The 23671-nt window shown below is 45.5% G+C and overlaps 1 protein-coding gene across 1 annotated transcript in view; it reads left to right on the top strand.

Annotated features, from left to right (window-relative positions):
• Nucleotides 1-21052, top strand: part of ncam1a (neural cell adhesion molecule 1a) — a 206684-nt gene extending 185632 nt beyond the window's left edge. The window contains exons 14-18 of the mRNA XM_080013104.1: nt 1617-1741; nt 2723-2903; nt 13252-13441; nt 13844-13960; nt 20787-21052. Coding sequence (XP_079869230.1) covers nt 1617-1741; nt 2723-2903; nt 13252-13441; nt 13844-13960; nt 20787-20952 — 779 coding nt within the window. The 3' untranslated portion in view covers nt 20953-21052. The remainder of the gene's footprint in view (nt 1-1616; nt 1742-2722; nt 2904-13251; nt 13442-13843; nt 13961-20786) is intronic.
• The last annotated feature ends 2619 nt before the right edge of the window (nt 21053-23671 follow it).

The raw sequence follows: 23671 nt of genomic DNA, 5'->3' as shown, positions 1-23671 counted from the left end.
CAAAAAAACGAATCCTGCCGCATATCGCTCTTATCTCCAAACCACTGTCCTGTTGCAGCGCTTATTACTAACCTCTCTCCTTTCTTCCACTTCCAGCATCTGCAAATGCTTTCTTCTCGTGGAATGTGCCTTTAGGAGATCAAAACGAGATAAAATCTCCCTACGATAAAAAAAAAAAAAAAAGTGCCTTGCCCCTGTTTCGTTTTTATTTTTTTTTATTTTTATTTTTTTAATACCAGCGTACACTGAATTTGATGTAATCGTGACAGAAAGGTAATACAGAGTGTCTAACTAGGAAGAAAAAAGATCCCCAAAATGAATATTGGATAAGGGGTCTTCATGCATGAAGAGTGTGAGGCATGTTTACACAATGCTTAAACGATGAAAAAATGAAGGAATAAATCAAGTTTAGTACTGCCAACAAAAGTAATGCTGCATGACTGATTTTCCAAAACATACAGTAGAACCCGATTATCCAGACCTCACTCCTTCAAACTCTTCTTGCCCCCCCCCGTCCCTGGGGGCTGCAAAGCGCAAAAAAATAATTCTAAAATACTAAAAATATTCATTGAATACTTTATGACTCCCAAGTCAATGCGACTGAAGTTACAGATGAAAGTATTATTGGATGTTCCGATATTTGCTTCTGACAACATATAATCTGTCGATTTTTATATTTATAGATCAAACCGTGACAATACAGTAATGGATCGTCACGGTTTGGATCGATTTAGGATCGATTTAGGAACAGTCGACATGTATATTCATTCATCTTTTATGTAAATATTCCAGTCTTGCGGTTGGATGAAGAAGGTTCTACTGTATATCAGTTTATTTTTTCTGCTGTTAAAAACAAACCCCTACTGCTATTTTTATATAAGTACAACTTCGATAAAGGAAGAAACTTCAGCGGTGGCTCTGGGAAATTTGATGGCCAGTTCAAATTGTCATTGAGACCAGCTGCTCCACAGTGAAAGAATAAGTGCATTGATTTCAAACACTGGAATAAAAATTAAAGGTTTTGCTTAAGTTCTGAGTAGGTAAACTTGGAAAAATAGCCAAGAGGGTTGAGCTTAAGTTCATACCATGCCCGCATTTTGACCATTAGACTATTAGTACAGCACTATTTAGTATTAATGGCAAGTGTGTGGAAACAATATACACGATTAATGAGTTTTGGCCTTCCATTCTCCGCCTTAACAGTTTCCTGAGCATCAAAGACAAGGGTATTCAAGTGCCATGATTACACGCAAACACCCTCACACACCCAGACACACAGGCCGCAGGGCATTGACCTTCCTCCGCACCAGACTTTATTCACGATATTAGAAGTAATGGAGTAACACGTCCAATCAAGGCGCGTGGGCCACATTATCTAGCCTCCTTTTTCATTACTCCAGAGGGCCGGGGCCACTTTACGAGGGGTTCTTCATGGAGAATGACCACCCCGATGACACCCCTGGACCGTGAGACATCAAGGGGTCGATCGCGATCTTAATATGGAAAAAAAAGGAGATAAATACGTTGCGCTGGCATAGTGTTTCTTAAAAGGCAGGCCCTCTCGTTGAGTGCTGCAATCATTAAACTTCATTTTCCTGCTCTATCCCACGCTGCAGGGGAACCCAGTGCCCCCAAGCTGGAGGCCAAGGTGCAGAACAAGGGTAACTCCCTCAAGGTCCACTGGGTCAAGCAAGACGACGGCGGCTCACCCATTAAGCACTACCTGGTCAGATACAAGCCTGTGAGTATTGCGAGGGACAAGGACGTAACTTGGAACCATCGCTCTTCGTAGCCGGTAAAAAAAAAAAAAAAAAAGCTCCTGCTATGTGACCGCTCCATCCCCATGCCCTGACACAGTTGATGTTCCAACTCGTTAATTGGACCTCCGGGTTGTGTTAAATGCAGGGGAGTACTTTCACTTTCTGCGCCTGGAAACCCACCTTTTGAGCAGTCTCGATGTTTTGCGATGCATGCTGGGATGGACCCGTTCAGCCAGATAGACACAACTCAATGCGACTGAACAGCTCAATGGCGTCTCCAACAACCAAATTGCAAGCAAGGAGGACGAGGCAGAGAAAGCGAAACCGCAAAGTACATTTTTAGCTTCAGTCAGCGTTTCTAGGATTGAGCTTAAAAAAAGACCAAACAACAACAAAATAAATCGTTGTTGGCAGTGGGTGAAATGTGAGATGCATAAATCATAGATCAAAAATAATAATGCTCTGTGAACCAGGAGTAGCGGGAAGTAATTATGGCCTTTGGAGTTTAGTAATTAATAGAATATACTGGAAAAAAATATTATTATAATGACACTCTAGACTGGGGTGAGAATTCTACAGCTTCACAGGGACGGTTGAATGATTTTTCCATTGGATGTCGAAATCCCAAGCCCGACGGTACATGCAAGTACTTGCTTCAGTGATTGAATAATCCATATTAATAGAATAGGTCATTGTCAGGGTCAAAATGGTCACCCTTGATACACAGGCAAACAGAAGCGAATTTGTTGAAACCTGTTTTGTATTTACATCAGGTGGCATGCTAAGAAGCAGCCTAGTTTCATTGAAAATCAAAAAGCGTTCCGCTCAAGCGTTTTTTAGTGCCACAATGGGGAAAAGTGCCCGCGTGTCTTGACCATACTACATAGATACGTCAAAATAATCTGCATCAACCCATCCAGTTCACGACGGGAATTTCTTTCCATCCCTTTTCCGTTTTCTAGAAGCACGTCTCAGACTGGAAGCCTGAGATCTCCCTGCCCCAGAACAGTGAACACGTGATGCTCCAGGGCCTGGACTGGAACACGGAGTACGAGGTGTATGTGGTGGCTGAGAACCAGCAGGGCAAGTCCAAGCCCGGCATAGTCTCCGTGAGGACAGCCACGCAACCCACCACCGTCCCAGGTAAGTTCTATTCCGTCGACTTCCCCATTCCTACCTAACCCACCCCTCCCATCCAACCCTCGACCCCCTAACACCGGCAAACCCAACACCAAACACCAACCAAAATGCAGAGAAAAAGGCTGCTGCCGTCATAAAGGGGGTTAGTTGTGTTTCGGGATCCTACTGTATTAATTGTAGAAGGCAGGCGATATTTCAAAGTAGAGGTATATTTGGCGTTTTTTTTTTCCTCAGCCACCTTCCCCAAATTTTGAATTGAATCAGGTGATGACCTAATGGTTCAGGAAAACCATGTCTATTTCTGACAGACAACTCTTAGATTTACTTTTCAAATGATCCCTATAAATTTTGCATCCTTTGAGTAGGGCGTCTGGGCTCTACTGCTCATCACGTCCGGTGAGGTGTACAGCAAACATAGGCACTTAGTGAGCTAGAAATAGTGAGGAGCTCGAATCCCCCACTGGATAGGAAGAGTATGGCCCAACAGGTGGATGTAGGGAGGTGGAGGGAGTGCAGCAAACAAACAGGAAGCAAAGCAGGTAGGACAGCCCATGATACTGTAGGCCGGCCCATGAGGGTGTAGAAGCACGTGGCTCTGTCGAGTTGTCTGACAGAACTAGCTCCGCAAGCTAGGCACGATTTCCTTCAGCCACAACGAAGTGCCCTAGTCTCTGGTAAAATTATCTCTATTCATACAGTAGAACCCCCACCAGTCACCTGAACGAGCCCCCCCCCCCCCAGCTATGTTGGTCATTTACTGGGCAATGGGGGCCGCAACGCATTGATTTTTACATTTATATGCCATAATGTGAGTAAACACCATAGCATATGCATAGCTGTTGTTTACAACTGAGTGGGATTTGAGTTCTGGTTGGGAGGACGGGGGAGTGGAGTTGGGGATGGGGGCGTGTGTGTGTGTGGGGGGCGGGGGTCGATGGGACAGGGTCCATTCCAAACCAAGCACCCTAGTATTATAGCGCTGGCGACAGCTTACCTGCACTCTGCTGCTGTTTGGTGTAAATAAAGAGGTTTGCAGGGGCTTGAATGATTGCTTGATTGCTTGACTGATTGATTTATTTCTGTTAACTTGGGCTGCCTCCCTAACCCGAACAACAAGACACACGTCCCCATCTACTAATCCCTATTTCGCTCGTCTGTGAAACTTCATCATGTTTCCATTTTTCTTTTTCATTGCGTGCTGCTCTCCGTCGAGTTTCCACAAGTTTTATTCAATTTAATTAATAGTGTTTTAAACTTTTTTTATGTAACCACTCACCTTTTCTCCCATGCATTTTTTATTTTATTTTCTATTCATTTTAAACCTGAACACGTGTGTCATTGTGTGTTGGTGGGGGTGCGGTCCTCCAAAGATCCCTGCATGGCGGTGTTAAAAAATGTCATTTCGGTTAATACTTCACAACAGAGCTTTTGCACCCGTGCATGGCTGGTGAAACAGAACAAATGCTGCACATCACACGATACCCACCGCCACAGCTGCCCCTGTGGGTAGCCGCCATACACGCAAGTGGGAGGTTTGGAAACGCTCGAAAATAGCACCCCGAGCGAGCGCACACAAGCTCCCATCAAATTGTCTTTCATTCCCTCGTTTTTGCTTTCATAATGACTGAGGTGCATTGTCAAAGTCACAGCGTCCACCACGGCACTGCTTTTATTTTTAACTACAAGGAAAAGGCAGGCGTTTGGAAAAGATGTCTAGAGGTGTATTCTTAGCCACCGCATACTGCGCTTAAGCTGTGATCATCAGACCCTCAGCTGTTTTTAATAAAGTAGGAGGAAACGGCAACACTGTACCATTGTATACATTTTAGCACTGCAGGTTAATGGATAATGTACATAACATAAGGTGCATCATCACGATACAAGGTAGATATACAGTATATTCAGTATATAGAATATATACATGTACATGTTTATGTACTGTATATATCCACTCTGCATATATATGTATATATCATTTTGATAATTGCATCCATAAAAATACAGTGTCTACAGAACTACCGAAAAGACAAACCTTAAATACATTTAACAAAGTGATTTGCGTGTATTTCAGTTATTCCAGTTTTGTTGAGTTTTGTCAGAGTTTATTTGATTTCGTTTTTTTTCCCTGTAGAAGTGGCCTCTTGCAACTGCATCGTCCCGAAAAGGACAAAGCATTCTCTTTTATTTTTTAACTTCAGAAGGGCGAGTGCACATAAAGGTGTGTCACGGTTAATAGTGTTCAGCTGTATGAAAAAAAATAATTAAATAAAATTCATCCTCTAATTATCAAGGTGAATCAGGATTGCGCTTGAGAACAAAAAGTTAAATTACCAAGTCAAATTACCCAGTTGAAATGTATACGGCTCTCTAGGACAGACAGCCACGTTCCCAGGTGTTGCGAAATCTGCCCATTCAGATCTCCCCAGCTAATCCTGACGATTATGTTTTTTGTTTGGTTTTTTCAAAGGTAAACGTTAGCGGTTTTAATAATGGTTGATCCAGTGGCGCCCCCAAGGGGTGGTCCACAGAAACCACTAGCCTATTGACCTACATGGCTGAAACACAAGACAAACCGGGAAAGAGCAGCTAAAACCACAGAGAAAATCACACAAATGACTGATGAATCCCTGAAGTCATCCCCGGTCCCACCCAGGTCACTCCCCCGGGGCAAAACTGATTTGATCGCCCATTCGCTCACGGCAGCCCCCTGACCTTTCAAAGCTTCCTGCTTTGGATGGACAAGTCTGAGGACACATCCAGGCTTTTTTGGGGGAAAAAAGACACTCAAGTGCTGTGGCTGACCTGGACCACGACTGATACAAGCAAACATCCAAACTGTGCGCTCGTGTCTGACTCTTCACGTCCCATCTTCGTCATTGTTCTCCCAAACCCCCTCCCCTGATATACTCCTCCCCGGCCTCCAAATACATGCCTGTCATGACCCCGCCCCCCCCCCCCCCCCCCCATCCCCCATGTGTGCATCGCTTGCTGTGACGCTACTAACACGCTACTACGACATCTTTAACTCTGAGCCTCTAACTCTAAATTTCCCCCGTTTGAATTTCACTTAATTCACTTTTTTTCTGTATTCTGACCTATTTCTCTCTCTCTCTCTCTCTCTCTCTCTCTCTCTCTCTCTCTCTATCACACCATTTGTCAACCCAACCACCTGCCCCTCTTTGTCCCCCCCCTCTTTCTTTCTCCCCCCCCCCGTGTGTGATGTGATCTTCTCGGGCACCTCTTGATCATGACATTGTCATGCACGAAAACGTCCTCTTCCCCTCTTCTGTGCTTTCGTGACTTTCATTGGGTGTCGTTCGTTTTCGTCGGTGTGACACTGTTTTCCCGCTGAATTGTTCCAACTTCACGACAACCCGTCGACGCGTTTCTGCCTCTGCGCGGGGTCACCCCAGCCACCCTCGGCTGCTCGGCGATGGCGTGCAGCCTGACGTCCGTGGCGCTGTCGGTGATGACCGCATTCTGGCTCTCGTAGACTGAGAGAGAGAGAGAGAGAGAGAGAGAGAGAGAGAGAGAGAGAGAGAGAGAGAGAGAGAGAGAGAGAGAGAGAGAGAGAGAGAAAAGGGAAGGGAGTCGGGGTGGGTGGTGTGGGGGCTCCTTTTTGCTTTCTATGCCTTCTTGACCTTTTGTGCAGCCACACGCGAGAAAGAATTAGAGAAAAAAAAAAAAAAAAAAAAAAGCAAAAGTTGAAAAATACAACAGTCGATACATCCGTTTCACGATGTTATTACAGGGTGCTCGGTTTTATTCACACCTTCACTGGTTGATTCGTCTTTTTGTTGTTTTTTTTTTTGTTTTTTTTTGCTCTGTGATCTTCTGCTTCTCGTTCCTTTTTTCATCTCGCTCAACAATCGTGTCGGAATACGTCTGGAACGACAGTCTTGGGTTGTGGTCCTTTCGCTGTGACTGTGCGTGCTCTAGACGAGGTGTTGGGTAATAACACATAATAACACATTCGCAACGCGTCGATTGGGGACGGGTGGTGAATATGAACAACATACGCCATCTAATAATTTGTAATGTGTTACTCCCGATTGAAAACAGCTTGTCGGCGAGAGGACTTTTGCTTGTCACTTTCACCGGCCTCTCCCAAGTTCGTGTCGCGTTGCAAACCTGTTAATGGGGTGACGTGTGAACTGTTAAAGCAAAACGACAAAAAACAAACGCTGTGCCTAGTTTTATTTTATTTTTTGCTTTGTTTGTTTGCTTTTGTTTGTGTTTTTTTGTTTTTTGACAGAAGCTTGAAATGTTGAATAGTCCTGCTGTACACAATGAAGGTCGTAACCGCGCCTCGTCGGTTTAGGGGAGAAGGAGGTGGATTAAAAGAAAAACAACGACAAAAACAAATGTTTTGTGACAAAGTGTACATAATCTTTTAAACAGTATCTTCGGGAAAAATAAACAAATTCTCAATATAAGCTGTTATTTTGATGGTCCAAGCTCTCTTTTTACCTGACAACAAAACAACGATAGAAATTAACGCTGTAGCTGTAGCTGGGAAAAAAAGTCTCATTTTCAATAACGTGAATTGACTATATTCTTTTGAGACATTCGTTTTTGTAAGTACATATGCGTGTATTTCCATGTAACCATTGTCAGTATAAATAAATTGTGTTTCTTTTTCTTTGAGAGAAGTGAATGATTATTATCATATGCCTGTATGTCTCCTATCAGCCGGACAGAATGGTGCGAAGTCTGCTGATTTTCTGATACTTTATTATAAGGTTTAGGCCTCTCACAGTTGGGGAAACCTAATAAAAAAGCTAGAAAATATATATATATAAATGCAATACACATTTCATGGTAGCGATATTTTTGGTGCTTTGCAGCCGCCGTCACATACTTTCTTGCAGTTGTCAGAAAAAAGTTTTATCTAAAAAAATCGGGTTCAGTTGACAAAGTAAGTGAGTCAGGTTATGCTATTTTCTTATGAGCCAAACAAATGAGGCAAAACAGGCATGGAAAGCAAAATGAAACCGAAAATGCACTGCAGAGACACAACAGTAAAGGCCGTTTTTCAAAATTGAAACCCACTTAACGACCTACCTGTTTAACGACCGTTTGGACTTACGACCAGCTCTCTGAGCAGTCTGTATTGTACAATACCACAGCGTCTCGGCGTCATATAAATTATATACACTATATACTGTACACGTCATCTCATAACAGTCTCAGTCTACACTAGCGTTCGCAATGGCCACGCCCCCTTACCGTGAAATAACACAGGTCCTCGCTGATCAATCAATTCGCTTAATGACCTGGTCCTAGGAACAGAACTCGGTCGTTAAGTGAGGAGTACCTGCAATTCCAACCGTAGCCATACGTGTCATTTTCGGCGATCACAACCCTTGCTCTCCTAGCTTCAAAAAGACGACTTAAAACATCAAAATGCGAACAGCACGCTTGACAGCCTGTATTCTCAGTCGACCTCCAACTCTCCCGTGTCAAACAAAGAGGCATTGGGAGGTTTGAAGGAGAAGGTCAGTGTGGATGCAGGTCAAGGGAGGACTTCTCGGTGTAAAGGTCTGTTTACTCCAGCTACAATAGAGTTGTTTTTTTTTCCATGTTCACATGCTGGATAAAGAATAATACAACATGCAATCCTATGGCCTGTGTCAGACGTTGTTCAGTAACTTTAACTTATAATATCATGTGTTGTAAAGTAACCATGGATACGCCGTGTATTCCCAGCCTCCTCTTTATGGTATTTTCAGTCACTTGATGTCTCCATCACACCAGCGATGAAAAGTTTATCAAATTGCAGTGTAGATTTGTAGACGGCACCTGGCGGGCCTTAAAAACTATATATATATAATAAATAAATATCTTGAAATACACTGACGCTCCAATTTCTCGTTCTGAGAAAGCACTCGCTAAGAGCGCCCTTTGGCGTTGGAAGAGAAACAAAAAAAAAAAGCAACTCCCTCCATGATTTATGGCATCTGTTAAAATGCAAATGGAGTGACGGGGCGAAGGGAAGACGAGCCCGCCCTCGGGTATATGTGCAGGTTACTGTACCACCGAAGACAGCAACTTCTTTTGGAGGAGAAGCGAGTAAAATGTACATGAAATACGGAGTGGGCTTGACAGTAAGGAGCTCGGGTAAAGTTATGGCTCGCTGAAAAGCCAAAACTCACGCTGCCTCGTGGCGAGGAGGATTTAGCTGTAAACCGCGGCGTGTGACACGGAATCCCCGAGGCGCCACGCCAAGGATCTCATGTAAAGATTTAGTGTCGGAATTAATTACCTCACCTGCGTGGTGAATACAAAACGCCCTCGCCGCGACTCGCAGTTAATCCTCCTGCTGCCTGTGTCTGGGATCCCAGCACCATTCATTCATATCGCTTCCTGTAATGAGTCAACATCATTTCCCCGAAAGGCATAGAGGGGAAGGCCTCATAACGTGATGATTGTAATGGGCAACATCTCAGTGCAAGCATAGGTCGATAGTAACAGTTTGTCAAAAAAAATGTCAGTGTCAGTTTATTCAAAACCTGCTTCATCAACAGCTAATGTGAGTTTGGCTCTAAGATACGGACAGATTGCACGAATAAAGAACTTATCTCGGCAATGTTAATCAGCGCAACAGTTGTAGTTTTTTTTAACCTGTGCTGTCAGCATGCTGGGCATACAGCACAGAGTATTTGTATCCTACTGCATCTAGGACAGGAGTTAGTCTGCGAGTGGAGTTCAAGTTCTCAGCCTGCAATGCAACTCTTTATTCATTCTTAAATCATCAAGAACTGCTGCAATAACTCCTGTAGGATGACAAGAGCACAGTTTTTTGTTGTACAGAACCACCACCAACCCTCCTCTTTGGAAAACTATTTACCATGTTTGGGTCTCTAAACAACTGATCACTACTCCAAGAGGGGGAGATTCACCACGGTGAGACAATTAAACATAGAACCAAACAACATTTACACGGAAACATAAACATTGGACGACAACATGTATTGAAAAACAGAGTTAATCAGGTCCAGGAAAACTGGAACAGCGATTGGGCACATGAACTCTTCCTGTCATAGTTAGGGTGCTGGGGTGCGTTCAAAGCAGGTGTTGGTGGTGTGTGCCTGTGTGTGATGGGACCGCCTGTATGTGTGTGTGTGTGTGTGTGTGTGTGTGTGTGTGTGTGTGTGTGTGTGTGTGTGTGTGTCTGTGTGTCTGTGTGTGTCTGTGTCTGTGTGTGTGTGTGAGGTGTCCACCAGTGTGTGTACAGGACTTATCCCAATTGGTTCTGGTGTATAAGGTCGGTATTATGTCGTGGCGCCTCCAAGCAGCGGAAAGGGCCCTGAAGCCCCCACCGAGCTCCGCAGCTGTGTAGACACCCCATGGCTGCAGGAAAGCCCCGAGCACCCCGTCCTGCAGCCACAGAAGACCCCTGAGCCCCCAGAGAAGCCAGAGGCCCACGGAGCAACCCCCACGCCCAGCCCCGAGCAACATAACCCAGTCCTAGGTAGCACGAGGAGACCCCGCACTTCAGGGGAGCACACATACAACCCACTCGCAAGTGCAGGCACAAGACGCAGCCGCAGGCACAGAACCCAGGCCGCGGGCACCAGACACGGACCGCAGGCCCAGATCCAGGCCCCACGCCTACAGACCGACACCCCGGCGCAACCGCCCGTCCCACAGGCGAGCTACCGGGTCCCCCATGCCCACCCACGTCCCGCGCAAGGGCCGAGGCCCGCCCCACCGCAGCCTACCAGATGCCCCACCCAGCGGCAAGCGCCGAGCGCCCATCCACATAGAGTGTGCTCAGCGCTGGGCACCTGGATGTTAGCCCACCTTCCCCCTGCTGACGGCAGCAGGCCACCAGATATATGGGCTCTCCACCACCCTCGGCACCCAAGGCACTAGCCACAGAGAAGCAGCGCAGCAGGTAAGGCCGACAGCCGCCCCCCGTACCCCAATCCACACCTACAACAACAGCAGGTGCCCTGGAAGGTGCCCGGCGGCGCTCTCCGCAGCCCTGTCAGGTCACAGCACACCTTAAGCCACCAGGCGCAAGCCGCCAGGACTCCAGCCCAGCCAGCAGAGGGCCCACCCGACTGTCCCCCGGCCAACCACGCCCTCCCAGCGACCTGCCAGCGATCAGCCACCTTGGAAAACCCTGAATGTGTGCTGTTGGCAATTGCAGTTAAAATTGCAGGGTGTGGGGGTGCGAGTCCTTCAGGCAAGTCGAACCCAAATCACTAGCACCCCTCCTGCCCCGCAGACCCTGGTTGGGTGGAGTGTTGTTCAGAATAGGAATGGTGTGCGAGTGTATGTGTTCTAAGCTAATATGAGTGGGATTAAAATTTCAGGAAGGACAAGAAGCACGCTGGGGCAGAAGCGTGACAGGCAAGATGGCAGCCACACGCCGCATCCCCACCCACATAGCTCGCACCCCACCCATCCAACAAGCTCTAGGTCGTAGGTGTGGCGTATGTACTGAGTATGAGTTTTGGCACTGGGAGAGATAGGCGAAGCGTGACCAGATGGACGCAGGGGCGCGGCAGGCCGGGGAGCAAACACACGGACCCCACCCCAGACCCAACCACGAGTTACAGGTCTGATCAGACAAACTCCCTCCCTGTGGCACGTTCGGCCAAAAAGCCAAAATACCTCATTGCTGTTAGGATTGACTCTTGGGCCAATATATTCATATATCATCATGAATCACTGTGAACATGCTTTGTTGCCTATTAGGTCTAGAAATGTAGGCCACGAAAACATTCCCATTTTAGTATGAGGTTTGCCGCTGCTGTAATTGATATTTTGCAAACAAAAAGGTGCAAATGAGAAGTTGCTAATCTTTAGATAAACAAAAGATATCGATTCATATAATACATGAACTCAAATTAGATTCCCCAGTGCCTGCTTGCGTTGATTAGACTGATTTCATTCCAAGTATTGGTTTCTTATTTTCCTCTGATATACGTGATGTGAAATTAGCTTACCTATTAATATAACCTAGGGTCTAGGGTGCATTATAGCATTATAAAGAAGCAGCGCACCAAATTGGTAAGTAGCTCGTTGCTTTGGTCTTCCCAAAACACAAAAATAGAAACTAAAAGTTTTGCTTTGGCTCCATTTCAAGACTATTGATTTTAGGCTGAATCTTTAATACCCATTAGAAACTGTGTTCGATCAACCATTTATCCCCTTGGAGCAGCTGATTGGAAAACTGAAGCGTGATGAGTCGTTGGATGGAAACAGTATTTCTGTGTCCACCTTCTCTTTCTGAGTCATCACATTAGCCACATTTGGTATTTGAGTGACAGAACAGATACAAGAAGCAGCAACCCCATTAATGGGTCTATTTATTTCTAAACCGAGAGGCTCCATTTCAGTAAAATGCATGACCGAAGTACAGTACATAACACGGTTTGTAAATGTGGCTTTATTCCAATTGTCGATTACCAATAGTCGTGGTGCTGTTGACTTCAGCCCCTCATATAGCTTTCATAAAAAGGCTCATCGAATCATTTCTGAATTTATTCATACATCTATTTGCATAACAGCTGTGTAGTACAAATTGTTGAAAGGCCACCGCAGCGGTTGGGACCGCTGAACCAGATTGCTCTTGATAAGCTCTCCCACACTGTCCATTTAGAGGGAGAACTGTACACGTTCCGAGAGCAGAATGACAGAGCAAGTCATGAGCCCTGTTATGAATGATTATGGGAAGGGAATCCTTCACTGTAGAGAATTTGTTTGTCGTTTGTGTTCTCCCCAAATCAATGGTGTTTCCCGTGAATCCCAGTTAAGACTAGACTAGACATGGCAGTTCCTAGGTTTGGTTTAGTTTTGATGTCGATGTTCGTTTTTGCTGAATGTTTTGGACTAAACCTTTCCCCCGTTAACTAACTGGAAGTGCGTTACGCGTGTTGTCGTACGTTGTCGTGGGTGATCCAGTGAGTGAATAAATGTCAGATGAAATGAGAAGTTCCCAGTGATTCCACTTGGTGCGTTGGCATTCCAACATTCCCCTCCACATCTCACCGTACATTTCAGGCCTCAAAAATCCAAATCCTGATATTGTCATTAAAGCTTTACTCTCGCCTTTTCCTTTTTCCATCACTGTATCTCTCTCTCTCTCTCTCTCTCTCTCTCTCTCTGACTACCTGTTTGACTTGTCCTCTCTCAATCGCTCTCCCCGTCTCTCTATATATCTCCGTCTGTACCCCCATCCTCTCTCCTCCATTCCCCATTCTCTCATTTCCTCTCCTCTTATTTTAATTCCATTCCTCTCATCTTCTGCCACCTGTTCTCCTCGTGCCTCCTCCTGTCGCTGTCTCTTTGCGCCCCCTTCTCCTCTTCCCTCCCTCTCCTCTTCTGGCTGCTGCAGACTTGGGAGGCTCAGGCCTGGGCACGGGGGCCATTGTGGGCATCCTGATGGTGGTCTTCTTGCTGCTGTTGGTCGGGGTGGACGTCACCTGCTACTTCCTCAACAAGTGCGGCCTCCTCATGTGCATCGCCGTCAACTTCTGCGGCAAGGCAGGGGCCAAGGACATCGAGGAGGGGAAGGCTGCATTCACGTGAGTCAAGAAAATGGAAAATGAGCGTTTATATTTTTCTAATTTTTCTTCAAATTTCCAAGACATGTCAAGGCTTTAAATATTTCTATGGTTTTATTCTCATACATCTGCTTCCCCACCACATCCTTCTGTGTTATTTTCCACGTAGAAGCCCCCCTTGCAAATAGTGTGAGAGTTATGAATATCCACATTTTCTGGCAATGTGTCAAGTGATCCTGTTTTGCTTTCATATTAAAGCCAATATGTTTTGGCTGGGAAAGCCTGCAGATGGGTGAAGCTTTCCGTGCTAACAGGCCTGAAGTGCCAGGCCCAGCGTGCCAACGAGAACAGTCCTCACGGTGTTTGTTGCCGGGTGGCATATGTCTCTTGACCCTCCGCCTTGCTGCTCCATTCTGCCAACAGGAAGGATGAGTCCAAGGAGCCCATCGTGGAGGTCAAGACGGAGGAAGAGCGTGTCCCAAACCAGGAGGGCGCAGCTCCGAAGGAGCCCAACGAGACCACTCCGTTGACAGAGCCTGAGTGAGTACATTTGCTAAGCCGGGTTTCGGTGCTGACATCGAAGGATATCGCAGGATATATGCACAGTGCAAAAAAAAATCAATGCCACAAAAGGCAAAAAAAAAAAAAACAAGCCCTACAAACCATTTAGACAAAAATACTTCACTCAAGTTAAATTAACTGCCGGGGTGAGAAAATTAAACAAAGGAACAAAGAGGTGGCTGTGAATTGAAATTGTAGCTATGCCGGCACATTCCTTTGGTTTTAGTTTGCTCTCCTTAACCCTTAACACTTCTATCACCTTCCTTTATTTAGTTCTGTTGTTTTCTGGCTGTGTGATTGTGTAACGTTTTTTGATTCTGTAGAGTTTTATTTTAACACTGCACGTTAGCGCTCGCTCTGCCTTGACCAACACTCCCTCCCTCCCTCCTTCCCTCAACTCCCTTTATTTTTTTTCCCCGGAATCTCTTTTTCTCTCTCTCTCTTTCCTTCTCTTCACCTCTTTGGCCGTGTTCCTCCTGTCCATCTTACTCCCTTCCCCTTCCCCCCCACGCCCCTCCGTCCTCCCTCCCTCCCGCCCTCCCTCCACCTCCTCCTCCTCCTCCACACCGGACGAACAGGCCCGCTGCTCCGGACGCAGCCCCCCTGGCGACGAACTCGCTCGAGGCCCCCAAAAACAGTCCCGCCCCTGAGGCCGCAGAGGCCCCCGAGGCCGCCGCGACCCCTGCCCAGCTTGATGTGGGCCCCCTAGTTGACCTGAGCGAGACCCCCAAGGTTGGCTCCCAAGCGCCCAACCCCGCTCCCCCTGATATGCCGGGGAAAGGCCTGGCCAAGGAGACCGCAGACACCCCTAGCGTGGCGGACCCCGGCACACCAGCACAGGACGAGTATGACCACCCTCTGTCAGCGTCACCCCAACTCCACCCACCCTATAACACCCCCATCAACCCGCCCCCCCCCCCACGTCGGAAGCATTCCAATGGGCGCAGTAGCACAAAAAAAGGTCTCCTGAGGATGCCGATGTAGCGGGCATGCAGAAAAAGCTGAAATGCGAGCAGTTCTTGAAATTTGTCCTCAACATAAATCTGTGTGAATACGTGTTATAGGACTAGATTAAAAAAAACACTTCTAGTCCTTCAGCATTTCAACAAGACGTACACAGTTAAGACGGAAAGAAAATTCCTAAATTGCAGCACCACGAGTAAGAGTTGGAGTTGCCACGTGTGAATATTGGAATGCTACCGGTTTGCTGTCGTCTGTCTACACTCACCCACCTCCTACCCCCAACACACACACACACACACACACACACACACACACACACACACACACACACACACACACACACACACACACACACACACACACACACACACACACACACACACACACACTCCTCCCCACTCGCGTCCACTGTCCACTCTCTGTTTTGTCTTGTTCAACCCTACCCGAATCGGTTACTTCACCTCCTCTACACCGTGCCGCCACCTCTTTGTTAGTGTCTAACGCCTCAGCTCGGAGTGTCTGCTTTGCCCTGAGATCCGAGCCACTCTGCATCCTTGGGAACGCTGCTTTTGAATGTGTCTGGAATCACACGAAAAATATTGAAGTGTGTGAATGTTCAAGCGTTGCCTGTTCCTTGATTACCACTGATGTGACCAAAATCAATTTGTTCCCCGCAACGAATGAAGGCCAAGTAGGAAGTCCCGATTATCTCCCAAGTAGCAATACTTCAACATTGAGCCATACTACATGACAACATGATTTCTGAAGTGGAGAAATCTGGCAATGAAACTCAAGGAAACAGCCTATTATCAACATGCATATATAGACAATTCAGCTTATACTTGAACTGGCTAAAAGCTAGACGACTAGTTTTGCAGCTGAAAATGCTTCTATAATAAATAAATATCGATATAACAACTCATTTGAGACCAAAAGGTGTTCTGTGGGTTTTTCCTCGCCTGGGTGGGTATTAAGTCAGGGGTTTCTAATCAGTTTCACAAGATCTTTAGCAAGAGCAACTGTAGACGGAGTGAAACCAGGTCATAACAGATCAGCGTCCATTATTCCGGAACAGCTCACCGCCGAGTGCATCTCTCGACCAATCAGAGTTGAGTATCCCACAGGGGCGGCATAGTGAATTCATTTATTGTCTTCCATCATGGATTCTTGTTTTTTTTTTTTTTCGGATTTCCTTCACATGGGTCACAGTGACGCCGCAGAGGTTGACTACGTTTAAACAGTTTCGTAGGTCAAAGTTCGTAGGTCAGAGTTTGAGCCCCGGGACGATAAACAGATCTGAAGGTTCCCCCTCGCTGCGTGGAGACGTGAGCACTGTCCACCCACCCAGTCGAAGATGACGTTGCCCTTGAATTATGAATGATGAATTTTAGGCAGCACTCCTGTCATCTCAAGTCACCTTGATGAAAGCGGACTCGTCGGGGGCGGGGGGGGGGGGGGGGGTTATAAATCCGATTGAGGTGCATGGTCTCCTTTTTTTTTTTTTTTTTGATCACTGTGACTTTCTTTCTCTTTTCCCTTCCTGCACGTGTACACAAAACACAAAATGAGAGAATATTGACGCTTACAAATCCTTCACAAACAATCGGGACAACGCTGCAATGTCGGATTTGGTTTGGTGCCGTCGGTTTCGACAAGCAAAACGGGCCCAAAGTCACTCCACTCGGTCTTTCCTGTTTACTTGCGACTTACAGGGTTTGTAGAAGTTTTGAAATCAACTTGATTATTAATATAGTGTTTTCAAGGTCACAACGGCGATTGAAATTTTGAGAAAAAAAATGGAAGGTGCCCGGGATTTTCTTCTACATTACTGCAAAACAAAAACGATTTAAATAATGTCAGTTATCTCTTCTTGTTACATACAATAAAACACAGTATCTGTTAATACCTTGTGCTGATAATAAGGGGACTACACAAATAGGGCCCCACTGCTGTTGGTTAACATTTTATGTAGCGCATTAGAATATTTGAATCCTAATGATAAAAAAATAAATAAATAAATAAATAAATACATAAATAATGGCTTTATTTATATAGCGCCTTTAAAAACACAGTTTACAAAGTGCTTTGAAAGATGAAATAAAAGCATCAGATCACAAATTTCAGAGACAAAGGAGCATTAATAAGCAGGAATTAAATGTGTTAAATTAAATACAAAATAATAAGAAGAAAAAAAGCAAAGAAAGGGGCGATAAAAGCAGATCTACAAAAATGGGTTTTGAGAAGTGATTTCAAAGAAGTCACTGACTGCCAGCCGTATCTCCTCAGGCAGGTTCCAAAAGTCCAGGCGCTGACAGAAAAGACACGGTCACCTTTAGTTTGAGGTCTAGACTTTGGAACAGCCAGGAGGGCCCCGCCTGAGGCTCTAAAGCTGCACACTGGCTCATATGGGGTCAACATATCTGTCATGTAGCTTGGAGTCAGACCCAGATGTGCCTTACGAGTGATCGGTCAAATCTTAAAATCGATTCTGAACTGAGCAAGGAGCCAATGGAGGAGCCAGGATTGGGGCGATGTGAGAGAGAGAGTGACTTTTGGTCGATGCCGGAAAGGAGGGAGTTACAGTCGTCGAATCGCGAGAAAATTAGGGCGTGGATTACTTTTTCATGGTCGCTGTGTGATAGTATTGGTTTGATGGTTGAAATGGTTCTCGGTGTAAGAATGCAGGACCGGACAATTATTTTTATTTTCGGTTTGAAGTTAAGGTCACAGTCAAACAGTACTCCCAAGTTAATATATTAATATATTATTATTATAAATCATCTAAAGTTAAAGTTATAAAATCGACAGACAGTGTGCTGAGAGCATTTTAGCACTCTTTCACACACGCACGCAATTTGAGCAATTTGGGGTCAATTGTCTCGGTCAAGAGCAGGGGGTGTTTGGGATTTTTCAGACATCCTTGCCTGGATTCCAATTTTAGATGTAAGTAATAGAGCGCGCGGCGTTTCCCTTTATCTTTAAATGAGCAGCGCCCCCTAAAGGAAGCCATAGAAAACTGCACCAACCACGAGTCGTCTTCGCCTTTGTAGCTGGGCAGTTTTTCAACGTCAGCCAAAGGAAGACGTATTGTATTATATTATATACCCCTTTGTTTAGGTTTCACATTTCAAATGTGCCAAACTTTGCATACTTTACGCCCTGAGTCCCCGGAAAATAAACACAACACAAACGGAGGCAGCAGTCAAACAGCAGCAGCAAGCTTCTCCTACGGTGTGGTTGTGGAAGGAACCTGCAGTCGGGCCCACATTCCTTAAAAGTCCGGGGCGTTGCGGTGCTGGTACCTCTTGCCAAACTCTGTTTGTGCTCAAAAACAGCCAAGAGGGATAAGCTGTGATGGGGGCCTGTTTAAATATTTACAATCCACTGTCATTTATTCCACTGCTTGCGCATTCACTTTGCTCAGTCTTCTTTTTTTTTTTTTTTGCTGTTGTTTTTGCTTTTGTTATTTTTTTCCCCCGCCTATCGTTCTCTTCTTCCTCTTTGGGCTGCTTTGGAGCGGCTCCAGGCTCCCAAGGCCTGTGTGGGATTCACTTGTTACCAGTGGATAAATGCGTTTTTCGCCCACCTGAGACAAGCTACGGTGAAGGTCCCCTATTGCAGTGTGAGCGAGGGAGGACTTCCCGAACGATGAACCAGAGTCAGAAGAGTCTGTTTGGCTCAGAGTCGTGAGTGGAATTCCCACAATTAATTCTGTCGAAGTGATGAATACTCTAATAATCTCTTTGTGACTTTGCCAACCCATGCTACGGTCGCTGAAGGTAGTGTGTGTGTGTGGAATGGCTAAGGACGGCACGAACCCTTAGAACCAATATTATTACGCCCTACTAATAGTGATGCGAGACTCGCAACTTATTCATTTGTGGCAAACAAATCTTTGAAATGACTCGGAGGGCGGTCGAAAACTTTGGTTGAAGATCGCCACATTTTTAACCCTTTTTTTAATGACTCGGTGAATAAATGTGTGGCCGTTCCGCCTGCAGGTGTGGCTGCTTAAATCACCCCACCCGCACACCACACAAACGCTACAGTACAGTATATGGCTAACAAGCTTAAAATAAAAACAATCTTCATCCGGCGATCGTGTCAATTTGGGGCCTAATGATTGACGGTGTGACTAGAATGACATCACGGCGTAACTCTTTAAAGGGCGGAAGAAGTTGTGTGGTAGTTTTGCTGGGGCCACCTAGAGGGACAACCTCATCCCCAAACTCCATAAACATCCATAAACCATGTGGGATGGGCGTCGTACCTCTGAGGGCTTCACGCACAGTGGATTGTCTCCCTTTTTGAAAGGGGACGGTACGGTGACATATTTGTTAACCTCATTACAAACCTGATCTATTTTGTCAACTCCACTCAAGTGGAGGGCGCCGCTGTTCGGCGCGTGAATTCCAATTATTGCGGTCATGTACTTCCCCTCAAACACCGAAGGGCAGCGCATCTTTCAGACCGGTTCGGGGGTTTATGTTAAAACACGATTTCAGGCCAGTACATTGTGGCCTGGCCTGTAACTGTCTCCGCAAACACTCGAAGCTTGCAAATTGAAAGAACTCCCATCAAGGCCTTTACACCACCCACCCCCACCCCCAACCCAAAACAAGAGAAGAAATATGGCATTCAGTCTCTCCCTCTCATTGTGTCGCTCTGTCTGGCGTGAGGTGTAATCCCTCGGGCGCTTTGTGCCGCGTGGCGTGTAGGTTACGTCTCCGGCTCTTTCAGCCGTCCGCGCTTTTGTGCCCTACTGTAATGCGCCCCCCCCCCCCCCATTCCATCCCTCACCCGCTCATTGTTCGGCCGGAAAAACGCCTGTGAACATCTGTGCGCCGCGAGTTGATGTCTGGCGAGGATAGCGAGCGTGATCCCATTATGTGTGAAATGCATTCAGTTCCGGGGGGGGGGGGATAAATTCCTTCAAAACATCTTGCCTGTGTTTTGTCCCCCACCCATACCTTTTTTATTAGCCATTCTTCCTTGGATACCACAACAAGCTGTTCATTTTTTTGGGTTTATTGTCATTCCGTCCGTTTATTTAACATTACCATTCCTTTCTCATCTTAGGTTCAGCTTTCTGGTTCACTGTTAGCGTCATTTAATTTGTTATTGTATGTGACCACATTTTCCCCGGCAACTTCTTTTTCTGTTTGCTGTTTATCATGGGATTTTCTGTGTATTGTCATATTGTGTACAGTCAACCGCGTGGTCCCATATAATATTGCCATTTTATTTTTATATGTTTTATTCCGTTGTGTTATTATTTATTTGCCTATTCTTTTATGTAAGCTGTTGCTGACGCTGCAATTTCCCTCTGGGGATGAAGAAAGTATCTATCTATTTATCCATTTATCTATCTATCTATCCATCCTTCCATCTGTCTGTCTGTCTGTCAATCCATCTATCCATCTGTCTATCCATTTATCTATCTATCTATCTGTCTATCCATTTATCTATCTATCTTCCATCCGTCTGTCTGTCAATCCATCTATCTGTCTTTCTGTCTGTCCATCTGTGGATCCATCTATCTATCTATCTATCCATCCATCCATCCATCCATCAATCAATCAATCAGTCTGTCTGTCTATCCATTTATCTATCTATTTATCTATCTATCCATCCATCCGTCCGTCTCTCTGTCTGTCAATCCATCTATCTATCCATCTATCTTTCTGTCTGTCCATCTGTGGATCCATCAATCTATCAATAGATCTATATCCATCAATCCATCTATCTATCTATCTTTGAATGAAATGAAAAACTCGCTGTGGCTCTCTGTTGCTAACTCAATATCTCTCACCCCCCCCCCCCGACTCCTCCGTCCCCCCAGTGGTAAAATCCCGCAGGACGACAAGGCCAAAGCGGAGACGGAGGCGGCCAAGAAGGAGGAGGAGGATGTGGCCCCGCCCCCGGCCCCACCCGCGGTGGCGGCAGCCGAGGTGAAGACGGTCCCCAGTGAGGCCCCGCAGGCCAACGGCAACGAGAGCAAAGCGTAAAAAACGGCAGCAACAACAGAAAATGGCTGGAAGCCCCTCACACACACACACACACACACACACACACACGCGCACACACACGCACACACACACACAGGAAGTCTCCACTGTCGTCCCAAAGCCAGGGAAAAGGGAGCATTTTTTTTATTTTAATTTTTGTTTAAGGGGGTTTGGGTTTGGTCCATCTGCATCACATGAAATTATCAACGGCAACAAGAACGAGGGAAACGACAAACAGACAGACTGACAGACAGACAGAGGACTTCAGCGTCTTCTGCTCGGACACACGGCGATCGTGGAAAAACAAACAACGACAATAAAAGCCATCGCGTACATGCCTTAGCGCTCAATCTATCATACACCCTCAAAAAGAACGACAACTACATTCTTACCTTTTCACCTTTCCAACCTACTCCTCCATTGCCTTTCTTTTATCTGTAAATGTCAAAACGTGAGCCGTTAGCGGTTGCTAACAGCCAGCTAACCGCAGTTCAACTGTAGCTTTACTTCGCAAAAGAATGACTAAAATGTAATAAAAAGCACTGCCTTTCCTGATGTGAGCACACACACACACACACACACACAAACACACACACACAGATACGTAAGCGTCACACTTTGTCATTAAAACAAACATGGCTGCCTGTTAAAACAAACATGGCCGCCGGTATGGTGACATCACTGCCTATTTTATAGTTGTATTGTTTTTGCTGTATTATTATTATTATTATTTTTTTTTTAGTATTTTCCAAACTAGAGATTACACCTTCAGCATGCCTTTTATTTTTAATTTTTTTTTTTTATTATTATTTCGAAGTTATTTCTCTACCTCTTTTTGGAGGGCTAGATCTTTTGTTTCCTCATTTCATTTTCGGTGTTCCAGGTCCTCGTCTGGCGGCGACGACAAAGCGTTTCTTTGTTTTGTTTTGTTCTGTTTTTATTTTATTTTGATGCGTTTGCTTTCGTTTACACACACACACACACACACACGCGCGCGCGCACGCACGCGCACGCTCACAGAAGCTCGCTAGCTAGCGTCTTTTTCCGCCACCAAAAAAATAATGTAAAAAAAAAAAAAAAGAAGCACAGTCCACCAAGTCCATACGGTTCCTATGGGAAGAGGGAGGAGCATGCTGGGTAGCTCCGCCCCCTAAAGGTGAAGACAAGACAAGACCGGATCAGATACGATAACACCTTCAGGACGTCCAGGTTCATCAACTCACCCGGGGGTCCCATCCCATCGCCCACGGAGACCCGGTCCCCGGCTTCCCTTTTGTCTTTGACGTCGTCGGGGAGACAGACGGGAGCGTCGCGTTGTTTGCGTTTTGTGGGAAAAAAAAAAAAAAAAAAAAAAAAGTAGTTGTTTTTTTTTGAGGAATCTCCACGCGCCACACGCATACACCCACTCGCGCGAAGCACGAGTCAAGCGGACGATCTACATACGTTTTCTTATTTAAAGCCATAGCACGGACGGGTGGAAGCGAGCGCGTGAGCCGTTTTTTGTTTTTTTCTTTGTTTTTTATATATATATATATATATATATATATATATATTTTGTATAGCGTTCCTCAAATAGTTTTTAGACTGCAGAGCTAGTGCACTGTGAATGTGTGTGAATACAGTGGCGTTCGTCGTTTCGTGGTTGCAGCGCCAGGGAGAAACCCAGCGTAGTTTGGTTGTGTGTGTGGGGGGGGGGGGCGGGGGTAAAGGTTTTTTCGCTTGTTCGCGTGCAGGAGGGAGAGGAGGAGTAAGAAAACAACAAATAATTGGTTTAAAAAATAATAACGCTCCGGGGACACACGGAAATACACACACACACACACACACACAAAAAAGACAGTGCCTTTCAAAAAATAAAAGTGAATATAGTGGCATGTATTGTATTCTTTTGTTTATTAGTATTATACGTCTGTAGATTCATATTGCTCCTGTCTGGCTTTAAAAACACAATTTGGCGTCCCCGTCACACGTCAGGTCAAGCGGTCGTCTCCTCCTCCCGGGGCATGGCCTCGAGGAGGGGGCCTGTCCCCCAAATATCAAGTCGGCCCATCGTAGTCGCGGTGAGAGAGGAAAAAAGGGGGAAAAAGAGGCTTTTACCGATTGTATTGATCTTGATCTTCACCAACTGTTCAGTTAATTGTCTCGTGTTACAAAACCCATTTGTTTGTTTATTTGTTTCGGGGCTTTTTTTTTCTCTCTCTCTCTCTCTCTCTGTTGAAAAACACGCCCCCGTGAAATTCCGTCATGTAAAAGGGATTTTTTTTTTTTTCTTTCTTTTGTTTTTTTTTGTATCTATATATAAAATAAAATGGTTTCTGTCGGGTTTGTGGAAGATTTTTCCTCATTTTTTTTTATTTTTTATTTTTATTGTGGTTGGAGAAACACGTCGAAACGTTGGAATGCTTCATCGCCGCACTCATTATGGGGCCAATTTGTGTGTTCGCTTCTGTGGGAAAAAAATGACATGATGATAATGCGATCTTTGATCCTGCAAAGACGCAAGTAACGCAAGTGAGTTTTTGTTTTTCCTTTTTTTTTTTGTTGTGATTTTGAACAAGAGAAGTGTCCTGTTTCCTTTAAACCTTTCCAAAAAAAAAAAAAAAAACACCCGAATCCTGTGCATGGTGCTTGTTGGCACACTGTAAAATATTAAGGTTTGATTTTTTTTGTTTTATTTGTATTTTATTGTTTGTACAATGCACCGGCAAGCACCATCCAT

The sequence above is a fragment of the Zeus faber genome (genome assembly GCF_960531495.2).
Source record: "Zeus faber genome assembly, chromosome: 14".
Lineage (NCBI taxonomy): Eukaryota > Metazoa > Chordata > Actinopteri > Zeiformes > Zeidae > Zeus > Zeus faber.
This window is presented reverse-complemented; position numbering and strand designations above follow the sequence as displayed.